The sequence below is a fragment of the Trichoplusia ni genome, chromosome 21, assembly GCF_003590095.1.
Source record: "Trichoplusia ni isolate ovarian cell line Hi5 chromosome 21, tn1, whole genome shotgun sequence".
NCBI classification, from domain to species: domain Eukaryota; kingdom Metazoa; phylum Arthropoda; class Insecta; order Lepidoptera; family Noctuidae; genus Trichoplusia; species Trichoplusia ni.
Window position 1 is genome coordinate 2,327,434 of NC_039498.1, and position 18,016 is coordinate 2,345,449.

General features: G+C 37.4%; 4 protein-coding genes across 5 annotated transcripts in view; 3 read left to right on the top strand and 1 right to left on the bottom strand.

The window, feature by feature from the left end:
- Positions 1-3,550, top strand: part of LOC113504190 (E3 ubiquitin-protein ligase MYCBP2) — a 112,462-nt gene extending 108,912 nt beyond the window's left edge. The window contains exon 74 of the mRNA XM_026886359.1: positions 231-3,550. Coding sequence (XP_026742160.1) covers positions 231-352 — 122 coding nt within the window. The 3' untranslated portion in view covers positions 353-3,550. The remainder of the gene's footprint in view (positions 1-230) is intronic.
- On the bottom strand, positions 3,352-4,689 carry LOC113504306 (trypsin beta-like). Its single transcript, XM_026886563.1, has 2 exons — positions 3,970-4,689; positions 3,352-3,360 (listed from the first exon to the last, which is right to left on the bottom strand). The coding sequence occupies exons 1-2, from the start codon at positions 4,687-4,689 to the stop codon at positions 3,352-3,354; spliced, it is 729 nt and encodes a 242-aa protein (XP_026742364.1).
- Positions 4,690-4,802: 113 nt separating this feature from the next.
- On the top strand, positions 4,803-5,821 carry LOC113504188 (trypsin-3-like). The gene has a single exon (XM_026886357.1). The coding sequence runs from the start codon at positions 4,887-4,889 to the stop codon at positions 5,748-5,750; it is 864 nt and encodes a 287-aa protein (XP_026742158.1). The 5' UTR covers positions 4,803-4,886; the 3' UTR covers positions 5,751-5,821.
- An 803-nt stretch (positions 5,822-6,624) lies between these two features.
- Positions 6,625-14,724, top strand: LOC113504186 (sodium- and chloride-dependent transporter XTRP3A-like). 2 transcript variants are annotated; one of them, XM_026886353.1, is made up of 10 exons: positions 6,625-6,922; positions 8,384-8,624; positions 8,920-9,059; positions 9,537-9,577; positions 9,666-9,758; positions 10,175-10,447; positions 11,981-12,185; positions 12,670-12,886; positions 13,241-13,506; positions 14,176-14,724. In XM_026886353.1, exons 1-10 carry the CDS (start codon positions 6,899-6,901, stop codon positions 14,644-14,646), a joined length of 1,971 nt encoding a protein of 656 aa, XP_026742154.1. In that variant the 5' UTR covers positions 6,625-6,898; the 3' UTR covers positions 14,647-14,724. The 2 variants fall into 2 exon arrangements, with proteins under 2 accessions (XP_026742154.1, XP_026742156.1); XM_026886355.1 differs by having other exon boundaries at positions 6,626-6,922; positions 10,187-10,447.
- The last annotated feature ends 3,292 nt before the right edge of the window (positions 14,725-18,016 follow it).

An 18,016-nucleotide genomic window follows, 5' to 3' on the forward strand; every position in this document is an offset into this window, starting at 1 on the left:
ATATTAAAAATTGTCTTATTTTTTTTTCTACGGAGTCTTAAAAACTCAGCAACTCCTTGGGCACAAAAGTCTAATTTAGTGAGAGTTGTCAATAAAACATTTTGAGACAGATCTTCTTTATCCTAATCTAATACTTAATCTATCCTGATCAGTACCTATTCTTAATAGTATTTATTGATAAATGGAAAAATATTAAAAATAAACTAAAAAGAATGTTCCATTTTACTCAGGTCCCAAAGGCGAGCAGTTACCAGGCTCGTCTGAGGAATGTCCTCTACACGTGCAGCACCCTCCTACGGGCGAGGAGTTCGCGCTGGGCTGCGGCGTGTGTCGCCACGCACAGGCTTTCTGAATAAGGGAGTGCGCCCTAGGCGACCACCGCGCCCCCGGATACTACCGGCAGGCCGATTAAACAGTGAACAACTATAGACACTAAAATAAACACGATTAGCAAAAATAAACTTTTAAATTTGTCAATACCACCTAAAATATCTATGAAACAATGAAACATAAAATTCCCTGACTATTTAACTTGAAGGAACGCACTTGCACTGGATAACTATTATAAGTATTAATTTACTACAACAATGAAATTGTGACTCACTTGGAATTGACATTGAAAAGTTATGGTAAAAGCGCGTATCCAAATCTAAAAACACAACACACTTACATTTTTAATGTAGTCATTCGGGAAAGTAATAAAATGTAAAGTAATTTAATATTTGGACACGTGCGGTTACCGTAGCTTGCATACGACGCGTAGACATCAATATTGCTAGAACTTTGTGTAGACTTTGTCATCGAATATAATACACCTATCAATTAATGTACAGCAATACGCTCAAGCTAAGCAAATACGATTCAAATATTGTTAAACAGATAAATATATTAGGATTTAATGTATTTTCAGTGGATACAAGTAACAAAAATGGCGGCCACATACTGCGGAAGTCGCTTTAGAACTAAATTTTCTATTTCTTTGAGTATCCATTGATAAATATTACACAGAATAAGACATTACGATAACAGATTTACAGGACTTTTTGACTGATTCACAAACGACGGGCTTTTGATCACGGACATGCATGCTTACTATATGTTGAGCAACATTTAATTCAATAATATTAAGTATAATATTTGTCAGGCTGTTATATTATCGATATTAAAATATAAACCGCGTGATGTACCAATAAAGATGGGTTTCTAATATCGTGGATTCTTCTAGAATAAATAGTCGAAACAATCACTTTAATACTTCTGGTCCCATGATTCAGATGCTTTAGGTATACAGAGAAGACAAAAATACTTACATCATCTTTCTGCGGAGATAATAGGACGTTATAGAATTTTCATCTTTATTAACGTGGCTTATACGAAACATTAAAAAATAATTGCATTAATATTTCAGTGTTGTCTACATTAAAAAACGTAATTATAATCGGTTTCGTGTCTAAAACATATTTAAAAATATCGGATAAATTGATGTGGTTCTGTTCCTCTAAAGTTAGCCCCATAGTTGACGGTGTCATAATATTCGTATGTTTACATTTATCTACGATCGATGTGTAATTTTTGTGACTTTACAATGTCCCCTCGGCCTCCGTCCCGCGGAGGTCAGTCCATATCTTTAGGATGTCTACCACTGTCGTTAGACTGACGTTTCGAAGTCAGTATTCTGACTCTTATAAGTAGGTGAATCTAGTTTAAGTCCATAACTCAACAATAATATTAACATATACTTTAAGCGGTTTTTTCTATACAGCGCTTTATGTTTCTGACTTGCCAGGGAATTCTCGTAATACAAATCTCAATAAATGTACAACTTCTGAATCTTAAAAAAGCAACATCAAACAGTTCTTGTCAGAATTTACAAAACTGACACATCGAAACACGTAGCTATGACTACGAGAATTTTTAATTAACAAAATCATGTGGATTGGCTGCTTCAAGTGTTTATGCTTTTCAATGCAGAAATAGGCTCTACATACAGTCGTATTTAAGTTGTGTGTCTTAGTTTTAAGACTATTTTTGACAGCTGCGTAAGCGATTTATTTCGCCGCTTGACTACTTTTCTATCAGGCACAGGCTCGAATCTGTTCCACCCTACTGACAATAGCTTCCCGACTAGCTTGTTGTATTACGCTTATTGGACTATTTTATCTAATTACGAATATAATACATTGATATTGTAGAAATAGAGGAATTTTATTATTGTTGTACAATTTATTCAAGTGTTTATAGTAGGTCACCGGGTGGAGTTAATTGTCAATGATATTGGTGCATGTTCTCATATTGTTTATATTGTGTCGTTTGCTTTGACTTTAGGTACCTATAAGTCTGTATAAATATATAATTATTGCTAAGTTTTTATTGTATATCAGCAATATTCGAAACAACGATTAGCTATCAGTTTTTACGATGATTTTATAGATTTGTTGTTGTGTCTGTGGGAAGGTGAAGGGGCCGGTAGTGTGCCCGGCTTTTTTGTCGTCCCATGCCATAGTTTATATATATATTATAATCGTGTGTTTTACGTAACCAGCTGGTGATGGTGTGGCTAATAATTCCACCCGGAATTTCGTTCCTTTTCTTGTGTCAGTACTCATCACGCGATGCCACGACCCCGGCTTGCTTCCTTAACCAGTAGATATCTAATACTAACTTTTGTTTCGGTCAAACTTCTTCGGAAAATGGAAAGTTATCGCAAAATGTGGTATTGGATCAGCAATTTTAGATTAAGACCGCATTTAAAGACTTAAAGAGTGGAAATTCGAATGAAGTGTGCTCGTTGATGCTTGGAATATTATTAAGGAAAATAAAAGGAAAAGGGAAATCGATGTGAATGATTATGGTTTGGCAGAAATGAGATGGAATCTAAATAAGAGGCGATGGTCATAACTCATTAGTACTGAGGAAGAGTTGTATAAAACCTTGTCGCTAGGTGGCGCCACTGTCGCCCCGACTAAACTAGTGACTGTAGTCAATATAAAACAACTTGATAATAAAACGTTATGTACCATCGGTTTTCAACGCGAAGTTTCACCTTTTGTGGTCTGACTAAGAGTATAATTTTAAAAATGAATTTATTTATTATTAGATAGATTTATCGAAATGTCTTTTTGATCATAAGTTTACAATGTTAAATCGTGTTTAACTTATGTTCTAGTCCTTATTAAATTGGCGTCTGTTTGTTGCTAAATAACGTGTTATCGTGGGAAAGTGATTGTCATAATATCACCGGTGTTCAACATCTAAAGACGTCGTTTTAATGATTTTAATTATAAATAATAATAATTATACTGTTTGTTAATTTTGTGTCACTGAGTTAATACTCTCACTTATGACGCTCTCTTAATCCCACTGTTTCACAGAAAATGAGTGTTATTAGTCAAAAACATTATAGTACGAACAATTTATTGATATCTACCTACTTCAAGTGACCGTTTTACACAAAAAATATATGTGTTATCAATATTGCACCTTAGATCCTACTTCTGATGTAGTTACTGACTAGTGGTTAAGATAATTATTTTACAATAAAGCTTAAAAATTACATTTGTGTTTTATTTCCCTGTAAAACACAAGTAGGTACCTACGTAATTGGGCGATAGCAAAATTTTTAAGATAATCAACAACGTGTAACAACGTCAATTACATCGTAAGTAGTTCCGAATTTCCTTAACATTCAAAATGTAATATATTTTTTAAAATAAGCAAGTGGGGAAGACTACCAAGTATTTCCAAAATTTTCATCACGATCGTATAATTTACGCAGGTACCTAATTTTAACAAAACAACAAGGATATTACATAAAAATCACTTCACTTACTTTGATATCATGCTATACATATCTCTATTAATATTATGACGTATCCAGTCGGAGTATGGGCTCGTTGGTGTTATTATACCGGTGTCAATTAATCCAGTTTTTATTTGTGTCGAGCAGAAAAAAAAGTTTCCCAAACTCACAGTGTTGATTCCGACTATTCCGCTCGCATGTAACATCGGGCTGCCCGAAGCCTCTGGGCACACTTGTACCGACGACGGAACACATCGCCTGATCACGCATACCCCGGGAACAGTTGTTGCATTCCTCGTATCACTCCGAATGATTTTAGCCCTCAACACCTTCTTTGGGTAACTTATCTGCCTACGAGAAGGGGCTATCAACGAAGAATTTTCATAAAAAGACTCATAACCGACGAAACTTATTTCTTGCCCCCCTACCATATTGATGTCCAATGGGCTGAGTGTCCCGAATTGATTAAGCCGCATTGCAGTAGTCCTCAGGAGACCGATGTCGTTTTGGAAACTACGCGGCCGGTCCTTGTAGCTGGGGTGGCGGATAGTGGACATCAAGTCTACTGTTTCGGTCCCGGCTATCCCGTAGCGAATCACACATTTAATTCTCAGGTTGTTGGTGAGGACCTTTGAAGGGTTCGTGCTATCTATGCAATGCCCGGCCGTCAGCGTCAACGTAGTCGACAAGGCGGTGCCAGTACATATGTGCACACTATCTGCCGCATCAACGTCGCTTATTCCTGAAATAATTACCTGTCGCTCTAGTTTTACTATAAACGGGTACTCATGTACATAAGCCTTTCTGTTGCTTAAGATTCTGAAACCAGAAGGCACGCCGTCGACTCGTAGTAGGAAAAATAATATTAACGTGCTCACAATGTAGTTCATTTTGTACGAGAGTGCATAGTCGTTATTGGCGCTTGTTTACGACCGTGATATGAAATGAAATGTATGTAAAAATATATTTGTTTTGTGGAAAATACAAGCCCAAATATTATAAATACGGGGCAGGAAATGATAAGTATAAATATTTTATAATAACAATGTGGCTGGAATTAGAATTTAATGTGATCAAATAATGCAATATGTACTACATTGTATTATTTCTCACTATTGTTAAGTTGCACGTCGCTCGGACAGGATTACGCATTATTGAAGGCAGAGACGCCTCGGATAGCGAGTTTCTCTACGTCGCTAGACTGGAGGCGGTCACCCTGAAGCCCAGTGCGAGACGCCGCCTCGACCGTGTCACCTTCTGCACGGGCTCTGTGCTGTCCGCTACGTGGACATTAACTGCTGCACACTGCATCCACTTTCTAGAAAAATATACAAAAAATAATCCTGAACACTACAAGTATTTTGTTAGGATTGGAAATCATAGCGATCTGCCTAGCAAAAGTAGTAATCACCCTGACGATCAACAGTTCGAGATATTGTCAGTTCATAAACATCCTGCTTATAAAGGACTTATAATAGATGAAAATATATTCATAGAGAACGACGTAGGTTTACTGAACACGGCGTCAGTGACTCTGAAGGAGTTCCCGAAGATCAGTGCGGTGGACTACTCATCGGTGAGCGGCCACGAGGCGCTCGCGGTCGGCTACGGCATCAACGTGGTTATAACGAAGAAAGATAGGCCCCTCCCACCGACTCGCAGGTCGCTGAAGGTATTGGACCTTGTCGTAGTTAAGTGTCCGAAAATGGGTCACATGTACCCGGCGCTGTGCGTGGCGCACCGATGCGGGCGCGCGCCCACCTTGTGCGGCGGTGACTCGGGCGGGCCGCTGCTGCACCCATCCGGCATCATCGCCGTCGCCAGCGTCAACGAGGCCAGGAACTGCCTGGTGGAGGGCAAGCAGCGCAATGACGTGGTGGGCGTGTGGACAGCTATTAGCCCTTACATTACTTGGATCACACGACACATTTTAGAAAAAAACATGACCTGATTATAGTTTTAGGCATACTGAATTTTTATCTATTTATTTTAAATAAAGTATCTGATTACTGTTTCCTTCTATTTTCTTTTGAAGTGGGTAGTTAAATTGGAATTAAATATTTACGAGTACTTTTACGAGATACTTTTGATTTTAACTTTTATACAATTTGATATGAAATATTTTAAGACCACATAGATCTTTAAGAGTCGCTTCTTGCTTAGTTGATACTCTCATCGGGCCATTTTCCATTGGTATTGATGACCAATTTTTGGGCACACACACCATAGTCTTTCATTTTTAATGTATCATGACTAAACCGTAATGTATGTAAATAGGTATTTTATGTTGCTACTGAAAATAAAACTAGCGAACGCGGGACTTCTAGGAACAAAATGAGTTAAACTTATATACCTATCTACAAATGACACACATATTTTGATTACCTAGTTCACACGCATATCATTGCATTCAATGCGGACAGCAAACGTTATCTTTAAGTAGATTACAAAAATTGAGCTTGTATCTGGTATATCAACATTTTACTAATAAATTGACGCACAATCACTTTCTTCGAAAATGTATAATACGTAATAGGTTTAGTAATACTCTTAAACAAAATATACCTTTGTATCAATTTCGCTAGACTGGTAAAGCAATTAAGTCCTCAGGACGATTAGCTAACGCGAAACTTGTAAATATAACTAAAAGGATATCAGAAATGCATGTTATATTAATAAGAACATTGAAAATACCTACCGTTGTGATGTACATACAAAGGTCTAAGCATTCTGTTGGTAAACAAAACTCAACGAGCATTGTACGGGAAATTATCAATATCTATTATTTGAAATACCGTCGCGTGAGTCACATACTTGGCCGGGAAGCGTTCCAGTTGTATCTTCAGCCGTGGCGTGATAACGACTCAACAAGTCCACACTGGAAGACCACTTGAGAGCAGCGACGTAGCTGATAACCCGTCGTCGCAGATCGATCCTGTCGCCCGATAGATACGGTGTTTTATCTCTTATTTATCTAAAACGTTGCAAAATCTCTAAGCGGGTTTGCTGCAGTGGTATTATGTCAACAGTCGCGGTATCGTCGAATTTCATCCATACTATGTGTGAATAGTGGGTTCAGTGAGTTAACTACGATCTGAGATGATCGATTCTTATAAATTAAAGGTGAGTTTTTACTTCGTTTTTTTACTATTACGTACGGAAATGTGTCAACCAAGTATCTTGTATTTTGATTATTTAGTTTGAATAATGGAATGCAGAGGTTCATGCTCTGAGAATCTCGTGTATTTAATTTTGATAGAACTATAACGTCGATACTCGTAGATACCTTATATGGTTACTATAACAAAGCTGTTGAGTTTTGTGCCGCATTGCATTGTTCCTTGATGTGACAATGTTTACTACTACACCTTTAGACATTGTAAGGTTTGCGATTATTTTGTTATAACTAAGCGTAAAGAGAAATTGTGCAGATTCAAAGTTTTATAATGTATTGATTCAGTATTTTTAATTGGAATGTTATATTCTGATGCACATGACGCAGAAAAACATTTTTGTACGTAGTTATCTATCCATTTTGGCGCTATATCCGTTGACCCGAAAAGTCATGTGACTTGAATCAATATAGAATATTGTCCACTGCTGGACTTAGGTAGAGTAAAATTTTAAGGTGATGAAAAGTAAAATACTTAAAGTAAAAGAAAAATATATACAAAATTAACATTATCTTTGCTTGAAAAGTCGAGAAACATTGATGGGTTTTTTAACGGATATTAGGTTTAAGATTGTGTTTATTTCTGGCAATTGTTTTATATTTCAAGAATTTGTATTACATAGATTAGATTGGTAGGTAGGTACCTAAATAAAGTCAAACTTTGAAACCCATTGCTTCTTTTGGAACAAACAATCTGCGATCAAATAGATCCCTCTTTCTGAATATTTAATATTGACACTTATCAACAGTCCGTTATTGTTTAATTCGTAACTAAGGTTATAGGATTAGAGTTTACTTAAACAAAAATCTAAATTGTTGTTTATTTCCTGAACAATGGCAGTAACTTCAGGAAAACAAATAATATTCATTGAATCTACGACGCGAGAAAAAAATCAACTTTATGCCTGGGTGTGACCGCGTTTCTGCCTCACTTTTATTTTTTAACTAGCTGTTGCGGGCGACTTCGTCCGAGTGGTTAGAAGATATAAGTTATGATTTATACCTGCCATTTTTTTTCCACATTTTCCATTGTATCTTCGCTCCTGTCGCAGCGTGATGGTATATAGCCTAAAACCTTCCTGGATGAGATGAATGGTCTATTCAATACATTTTTTTTCAATTTGAACCCGTAATTCCTGAGATTAGAGCGATCAAACAAACAAACTCTTCAGCTTTACATATTAGTATAGATGTGTAATGGAGGTTTTGTCGTAAGACTATAAATAAAAATATACCTAAGTTAAAAGCCAAAAACCTCTAAATAACGCAGTAACAATAACCTCTAAATAAGGCCAAAAAACGTAACAGCTATTCGACTACTCGATAAAAGATATATCCGTGCCCTCCAAACCAATGTACTCGCTCAGTTCCTCCGCTCCTCGCACTTGGATAAGAATGGAAATAATTTCTAGGAATGGATAAATTGGCCGTTGATCCGAGCACACCTGTGTACGGCGGCTGTTGCTGTGGGCTACAATGCCACGTGGCGGGCTCCGCGCCAGGCCTTCAGCTTCGGCGGCCTGCAGTACGGGCTGGCGGTGACGGTGGCCATGGTGGCCGTCGCTCTGCCGCTCACACTCCTCCAGCTAGCCGTCGGCCAGCTCAGCCAGCAAGATGCTGTTGGTATTTGGAGAGCAGTGCCGTTCTTTAAAGGTATAAGCTTCAAGCTTTGGCTAATTTTGATAAGTGTGCCACTATTGTAAATATCAAATACAAGTTTGAATCCACTTATACTGCCTGTAAAAGTGGATACAATAAAAAATACTATTGATAAAACGAATAAATTTCTGCATTGACTACTTAACTCTTTTCTGTGTGCCACCATAATCTTAGGGTGAGATCACTACAGTCGAAGAGAGGTGCTACTCTAAGTAAATTAGTTGTCAAGCTCCCTCAATAGACCTGTCCAATTCCTCGTCAAAACTCATCACCATTTTATTACTTTCAGGAGTCGGGTATCTGAGGCTACTGATTTCGTTCCTTGGGTCAGTTTACTCCATTATATATTTAGCAATGACAATAACATACTTTTTGTACACGATAAGTAATTCGCTGCCATTCTGGGAATGTATTGAGCTGGTCATTTCAGTAAGTTGATTTTTTTTATTTAAAATTGTTTTTTAATGTTAAAATCTATTCCCATCTTAAAATTTAAAAGACGAATGAAGAATCAATAGATTTTTTTTTCGGATGGGAAATCATCAAACCACTCTTACCGCTTTGGGTTCAGCAGAATAGATGTCTACTGAGCAAAACACACCCATGATCCTTTCTTTGTCGTTCGTCTACCGGGGTCACAGTATGCCTTTCGGACAATCCGCTGCCCCGGTAAAGATTGTTGATATTTGTAACATCTCTTAGTCAATGCTACTTTTCTTTTCATTTCATCATATTTTTAATGGTCACAATTTTCTTTCTTGATACTTGTACCCTGCTGTCTATTTTTCTAATTTATTTGTCAGCAAAAAAATTAGAAAAATAAGCAGTACCTCTGTTCATCTCTATCGTACTGTTACTTTAAATTTTTAATTAAATAAAAAGAAAACACTTTTTATATCCTTTCAGGAAGACTATGTTCATACAGTCAACGCGTCTACATGTCTTAAGTAAGTAGCATGAATCCTTGTATGAGGCTGAAACAAGGCCGGTTTTGTTTAACTATTTTAAGGTAACTATGTAACTGTATTGTTCCAGAGAGACATTCATGGCGCCCGTCAATGACAGACCTGAATATTTTTTAGCAGTAGCTCTGATTGTGATCGTTTTGTGGATAGTGTTTCCTTTTATGTAAGTATTAGAATTAACTATTCCAAACCATTAAAGTTAATGAATATAAAAAGTTTTGGATTGAAGTAAGTGTGTGCGGACTGCGGATAGCAGCCATAAGAATTTCCGTATATGCTGTAACATTGATTTTTTGTTATTTGCTTGCTTTAATACACCCGGGCGACTAACAATCAAATTAGTGTGCTTTAATCGTGTTTGCGTAGATTTTCAATTCTTAAGTAACTACAATACCTATATTGATTATCTAGTAAAATTTGCTTATGTTCGGTGTTGTTTTTGTACTTACATATATAGGTACCTTAGTATCTGTCTTGTAATAATTACCAAAATGATGATTTGTTAAGCTTTCCAAGTAAACGAAATTTCTGTGTTGTGTTGTGACCTAACTAACTATATAACACTACTTTTATTACCAGAGTGTTTTTCAGTTTTTACAATCCGGTAAAACTGATGAAACGGTTATTCTACGTGTTGGGCCCCGTAGTCATTGTCCTTACCGTAGTGGTCCTCTCCTGTATTGGGGATTCGAAGAATCTGGCCACGTTTGTCAAGATCAGCGATTGGAAGAGCTTCTTGGAGCCAGGCATTTGGCACAGCGCGCTGATACAAGCTCTGCTGTCCACGCAAATCGCTGGAGGCTATCTGATATCAGCCGGAGATACTGTGTATTCCAGCACCAACGTACAGTGGTAAGATCACTCACATTCGTCTATACTAAACACATTTGCAGAGGTATTTGAACATTCTTTTGTGCTTATTTCATCTGACTAATAGTCAATAACAATTTTCAAATGGCACTCAGTAATGTCGCCGCTATTGTAGTCTTCAAATCTCAATAAAAATATTGCATAACATGCCTTTGTCACGGAGTTGCGTTATGTGTAGGAATATAGCTCAAAATGAGCCGGCAATTCGAAACACGAGTATAATAAATCAATTGTATTCAAACGCATACTTATATTGTCCTGCCTTATTACGTTTTCGAGTAAAATAGGAGCCATAACTACTTAATAGGGGTCGTTCATTGCGGATACGTAACCGTGCTTGTTATCGTCGTTGTTAACCGCTAATGTTAATGTTGAACAAAACATTTTCATTAGCGGGCTCTGAAAGATATTTCCTGCGGTTGCCACGTGTGCTCGAGTGTGGTCAGGGACGGTCACCTTACACCTGAGCCTTGAGGATGTCGAGTGCTCGTTACGTGTTCGCAAGCAAATTAATGCTTCCGCATAAAATGGTCTTTTGATATGTTACTTACAGAAGTTGTGAATACAAACATGGGAGAATAGGGAGGTTATTTAGTACTTTCACGATATTCATCTGTAGAATAAAATATTTTTTGTACACCATAGAATGAATCAATGAAATTACAGTGGCAGACATTTATCTTACAGACAAACTTTAGATGGACAGAATAGATACATAAAAGATAGAGGTAGGCGACTGGTGCAGTGGTGTATTTATAAATCAAAAAAGAACACGGCACGCTAACTTCTTTGAGTGATAACACTTCGCCTGGCGTCTGGAAGAGGCTTTCCCTAATCTACTGTCTTGAAAGGGATATCAAGTCATTGTTCAATTACGTCATTTATCAGTTATAATTCCCTAGTTGTTGCATTGAGAGCGCATCCTAATGCGTTGACTAGAGTGATCCGGTCGTCTCGAGGCCCCACAATAGCTAATAGTCGCACATTACGAGGTCAGGGAACTACTACTGTCATTTTTCATTGCTTCTATTTGTGACATAGAGACGCACGCTAAATCTAGACTGACTTGAAAAAATAGGCTATGTAATCTGTAAATATTATGAAGAGAAAATTATTATTGATGCATTGGATTTAAGACGTACTCTGTATTAATTATCTATCGACTAGGAAACGTTGAACTCCAGCTGAAGGCTTGTAGAAACGCATAAAATGCGGCAAAGCAGTATGCGCTCAGGCTAATTGCGAAGACCAAGTCAAATAAAAATTGTATAGATTTGTGTATTGGAACTAAATCAGAATTACGATTTTGTATTCCATTGACTTTAAAGCTGTTGCTTATTAAAAATTGTGAATTCCAGTATCAAGTTCCCAAGAAGTGCTTAGACGCCTACAAATCTAACAAAGGTATCTTACCATATAAAGACGATATTGTTAGCAAACAAAAATCTTGAAGGTCAAGAAAACCCATGTTTTTGTTACTTAAAGATCTCGATCTCCAAAACTGTTCTTTTTCAGGACAGCATTAGCGGTAGTCGGAGCTAACTTACTATCAACGTGGGCTAGCATGGTCTTCTGGTATTCCATTACGGAACCGGAGAGAGACTTCAGCATATTCGCGGTGATCATACAAACCTACCAGATTGGGGAGGACACTAATATGGATATTACATGGCCGTTACTAATATTCTTTATTTTGTTGCTATCTGGACTTATAAGTATGGTAAGTGTGAATTATTGTTTGTACATTTATTGTGCAATGTGTTTATGCTTGAATATATATGCTTAAGAAATATCTTTAAGAGCAAGAATACGTTTGCGATAAAAAACATCAGATCAGACAGAAAATCTTGTGTGGAAGGGCCGATATGAATTTTCGGTATTTAGAATTGCATTCTTAGACAAGACATTTTTTCTTTCAATATGAGAGAGTTTTTTTCCTTACGGTGTGAGGGGTTTCACAAACATTTAAGAGCAAACCCAAATATCACACATGAGCTTATTCTTACCTAGGATCGAACCCGCAAATCGTCGAACAGTAGGCCGCGATATGCAGAGTTGATTTAACGATTGGTTGAAATCAATTTAGAATATAATATACAGCTAAGCAGTACAAAAAATGTATTGATTTAGAGCTTTAATTTTTGGAATCATCTTAATTACATCACAAAACTATGTTTATTTACTTCACCTAATTATTCTTCCAGTTATACCTCCTGTTCCCAATATTCGATCGTTTCCGTCGCATGGGTGGTGTGAAATGGCGTCTGATATCGTTCGTGGGCTCCCTGTCTGCAGCCGTGGCGAGCCTCGCCGTGCTGGCCGGCAGACTGCCTGCCCTCTACCTGCTGGAGGACTACGCTGTACCCTTACTCATCAGTATAGCGACCGTTATGGAGATATTGGCCTTCGTCTTCATATACGGTAAGGAATAATGATATAAAAAATGAGAAAAATGTTAACACTAATAAAATTGTCACGCACAAAAAGTTTCAATGGAAAAAATTAAATGTCTTTATTTTAATTTAAATATAAATGTTCATATCTCCTTTCTTAGCTTACCGGACTTAGATAATGTGGCCAAAAAAATGATTCATGCTGACAAATGTTAAACTAAACTTCTGTGAACTGAAATGTAAAAATAAGTAGCGAATTAAAGAATACTAAATAGTCTGTCGTTTTTGAATACCGGTTTTAATCAAGAATTTCAATTTAATGAATAGCATCAAGTGTCACTTTTCAAGGACAAAATACATAATTGTAATTGTTAATTCCCAGGCTGGAAAGTTCTAGTTGAAGATGTTGAGTTTCTAACCGGCTTGCCTATGGCGAAGTTCTGGGTGTTGGGCTGGTGCGCGGCGCCCGGCATCATCGCGCCCTTCTCCGTCTGGTGGGTGACCGTGCAGTTCATTCTCGACGAGACCTGGACACAGGCTCCGTGGCCGGCCATCACCATCATCGCGACTACTGCTCTGGTCTTCGTGATGTTCATAGCATTTGCATCCGTGGCTGTCGTCAAGCAAGTCCAGTATGACTGCGCGGGGGTGAGAACATTATTTTCTAGCCATGTCTTGGAATGAAACCTGCCAGTATCTCTGCCATTTTAAATGGAATGTGGAAATTTTCGGAATTCTCTACGCTATGCGTCGTTTTTTATATTTTGTTTTCATATTTTAGACCTTGGCTAACTAAGTACTTCTGATATTAATGAATAGCCCCTGCGATTGAAAAATTACTAATTAGTGAAATGAAATTGCGAATGACGAGTGTATTTAATACGACTTTTAATTGCTATAGCGAAAGGTTTTAGCAGGATTTAACGGATTATACATATGGTATCCTGTTACTCATAACATGTTTTTCTAACAAGGAAAATGAGATTTTACGATTAAAACACAATTTAATGGCAGCCTTGACCCAGGTCGTATACAAGAGATAAATTACTTTATTTATTTACTTTAATAAATAAAAAGGATATCATGGTGTTGAATATTACATTGAGCAGTCAGTCTTTAGTGTATAATAAACGATAAGTAGTTCCTTATAGCCAGGTCACTTGGTATGCACGTGCGAATGCTGAAGCATTTCCCTAAGCGACGGCTAATATGCTTTTCCTATTACCTTAAATTTAAGGTCGCAGCCTTGTCTTCAGTAAATCATGTTCAGAATACAACAATAGTTCCTGTCTTAGAGGAAACTCTGCTCTTCCGCAGAAGCTGAAGTCATCGTTTAAGCCATCCCGGCATTGGGGACCGCGGGACCCCATCACGCATTACTACTGGCTGGCCAGGAGAGAAGAGGTCGAGAGGGGCAACATGCTGAGGACGAGGTACCATAGAAGACAACTGGGACAACTGTCGGGACAGCCAAGCTTCCTAAACCTAACAAACTCTGTCTCAGAGAAAGTTAATGAAATCTCTAGCACTGAGAAAAGACGGTCGAATTCGGATGACTGGATATATACGGTGTGCAGGAAACAACTGACTCACGTGCAGGAGCGGTTGAATGAGAGCAGAAGGAGAGCCAAGTCACTAGACTGGTCGTTCCCGAACACAAAAGCAGTCACTCCCAACGACTCCAGATTTTTTGGGAGCAGCATCGCTACGCCTGACTCGGCCGGCTCTCACGAGAGTAATAATAATCTGCGAATAGCTCAATATATTTATAAGAAAAATAATAAATAATTAGTTGTAGGCATTGTTAACAGAATTCGTTGATTTTAAGTTTGTTTCGAAATAAATGTTTCAAAAATATTGTTTAAATTGGATACTTTTTTATTTCTTCTTATTATTATGACAAATATTGAAACTTCAGTAATAAAAGGGTGTTTTTGGTAGTGAAAAACAATCTTCACGAAACTAACATATAACGTATACTCCAATGCTGTTTGTACCTCCTGATAAGCGTTTCGATGTGTTAATGGTTGATCATCAAATCATTAAAAAACAAGAAAAATAATGAAAAGGTATCGTTTCCTAAGCCCAAAACAACATTTCCACAGATAAAAATCAACCGTAGAATCAATCAATCAATGAGAAGGAAGCACGTATCTTAAAAAGATTTACTATTAAATTATACAAAAAAAATAATTAAATTGTTTGTTTTAATCTGCCGATGTATTAGATAAGGGGTCTTTCCAAATTTTAAATAACTCCCATCCTCTTTAATGAGGCTTTTTAATCTATACACGCGGTAGTGTGCCCAGCCAAGTACAAGTAACAGATAGCGAGCAGCACCGTGTTCTTTTGTTTTAGACATCTCGCAAGAAACATTTTCCTTTAAACTTTTGTTAAGGATTGTTTGTAGATTGGTTCAAAACCCAAAAATATGTCTTGTTGTTGGTCCGAATGGCAGGAAGGCCTTCAACGAAATATCTCGCCTATACTCCTTAATGGATGTTATTAGCTATAAATTATGCCTCTCACGGTGCTGTGACGTCATCGCGGATCCATACTGAAGCTTACTGCGCAGGGACTGACAGCTACTTGTTTTAATGAGCCCCTGTGTTTGATCAAAACGTACCAAGACTTGAATGAAAAGTTTTGATCAACATCGAAAATAAGACATGTTTTCAGCAAATCTTAAGTACACAGAGCGTGTACTCTGTAAACAGATTTTGTTGTCTCGCTTAAAAACTCAATGAGAACACACTTATTATTCTACTAGCTTTTCGCCCGCGGCTCTTCAAAAGTGCGGGATAAAAACTATCCTTTGTTATTTCTCAAGGTCAACTCTATCTCTGTACCAAATTTCATTAAAATCAGTTCAGTGGTTTAGACGTGCAAGCGTAACAGACAGACAGAGACAGACAGAGTTACTTTCGCATTTATAATATTAGTAGGGAGTAGGGATTCATGACAATGGCCGTTCTGATTGTAATATATTTTTTAAATTATTTTTTTTTTCGCTAAAGTTAGAACATTGTTGTATACTTATTTTTTTCAATAATTAAAAAAAATAGAAAGTGTTTGGAGGCATAGGTATGTATGCCAAAACGAAAACCACAGGCGTTTCTTGAGGTTGATACAATTTTATTATGGTCATGCTAAATCACGTCTACTATAAATTACTCGTCTTAACCTATGTTTCACAAATAAATATGAGTGATTGATTGATTCGTATAGATTTTACACCAAACGTAAATAGACCTTCTGCTATGGACCTCTACTGCAGAAACTGTGCGTAAGTAAAAAAAATAATAATAATTACTGTGAGCCAATTTTGAATTAAGCCACCAATAATGACAATGTTAATCAAACTACCGTCAATAGCCCTAATAAACATGAAATGTGGGTAAGAAAACCGTGCCGAGAACAGTCGACCAAAAAGCGACGCTTATACTCTATATAACATCACCTTTATTACAGAGGTATTAGAGTCCATTTTCAATTTAGGTGGACTTTAACATGTGGTTCTTTGTACAACGGTTTAATAAATGGTGAGTGAAGCCCACGCATCTGGCGATAGTATTACAGATAATTATTAACTTAGTGAGGACAGTAGGTCTATAGGCTGGCGCGAGCTCTTCTGCTGTCATAACAGTTAATCCAATATTACGTTTTGATTAATACTGCAAGCTCACGCGGTCACTTGGGCGCTTCGTCACTGTCCAGAAATAGGTAGGTAACGGTGCTGAGGTTTTATTTTAGATGTTAAAAATTATTAAAGACACCTTTGTAGGGATTTTTATATGCCACAACTTTCACACAACGCCATCTAGTGTCTAACTAAGTACAACTTGTATTATGAGTACCTACTAGACGAACAAGCTGATTCTTCAAACTGTTGTCCAGAACATATTTGTCCTGGTTTTGAATCGAACCTACGACCTCCGATATATCATTCCGAGCCACTAGCCGCTAGACCAAAAGTATTAAACTGCAATATTTCTTTAGGAAACTCCTTTAAGTAGGTCGGACCGTATCCCTAATAAAAAAATAAGAAAACTGACATCCAAAGCCCCAATCAAAGTAAATCCAGTAAACATAATAATATGGTTCACAATAAAATGTATGGTGTGATCATTAATTCTCTGAATTACCTCAGATATTGCACTTTTGTTTTTAATTATGACTTCTTATCAATATCTTTAGATACTCCTACTACTATTTCAATTATCCATTATTCAACAAAAACGTGAAAAGTAAACGTGTAAGTTGCTGGGACCAAGCACATGTTATTTATTTTGGACTAATTAAATTAAAGTAGTGAAAAAGCTGCACGGAAATCCTAGGAGTGCCGGTCACCACGTCAAACCTACTGTCATAGTTAGTGCGATTCCCAAATAAGACATGCGTTTCTATATACCAAAGAATACTTTACTCCCTGCGATATAAGGATTAAAAAACTTAGCGCGGCAATCGTTTAAAAAATCCTTGTCAAACACACTATCTGTATCAGAACCAGGGACCGGACAACCCCACTTTAGAGTTAAGCCGTTTGACAGAGCAACCCGTACACGGGGTAACTCATATCGCAGTGTTACCTTTTGTTCGAGTTACATCCTCGAAACCCAGCGAAATGGTTAACACCTTCATTATGGTAACCACGTGAAGGGGTTAACCCCTTCAATAACTTAACCCTTTGAAGTGGTTACCTTCACGAAAGGCTTTTATTCGTGTTACCCTGAATCACCCACTAAACTTGAGCTGCATACTTGCACCCTAGCGGCCCCTCATTGCTTTACTAAGACTAAAGCTGATTTTCTTCTATCGCCGACGCGTCGCGCCGCGACTCGCGCCTCTCGGACAAACTACCTACGCGCGAAACGTCGCGTCATGTCAGCATGATCAGAAAACCAGCCATATAGGTAGCTAGCTGTTGCCCGCGACTTCGTCCGCGTGGTTAGAAGATATAAGTTAGGAATTTTTGAACGAAAGCCCTCGAAGATTAATATTTTTCCCCGTATTTGCCACATTTTCCATTAAATCTTCGCTCCTATTAGTTGCGTAATTTTATATACCTAGCCTAAAACCTTCCTCGATTATTGGTCTATTGAACACAAAATGAGATCAAATTTTTTAGATGAAATTATTTATAATAATTTAAAAAAAA

Excerpts from the sequence above, each read along its gene's own strand:
- LOC113504306 (XM_026886563.1), bottom strand. The coding sequence starts at position 4,689 with ATGAACTACATTGTGAGCACGTTAATATTATTTTTCCTACTACGAGTC.
- LOC113504188 (XM_026886357.1), top strand. The coding sequence starts at position 4,887 with ATGTACTACATTGTATTATTTCTCACTATTGTTAAGTTGCACGTCGCT.
- LOC113504186 (XM_026886353.1), top strand. The coding sequence starts at position 6,899 with ATGATCGATTCTTATAAATTAAAG. Across the intron at positions 9,060-9,536 it reads GTATTGAGCTGGTCATTTCA|GAAGACTATGTTCATACAGT; the intron begins GTAAGTTGATTT and ends ATATCCTTTCAG. Across the intron at positions 10,448-11,980 it reads TCCAGCACCAACGTACAGTG|GACAGCATTAGCGGTAGTCG; the intron begins GTAAGATCACTC and ends GTTCTTTTTCAG.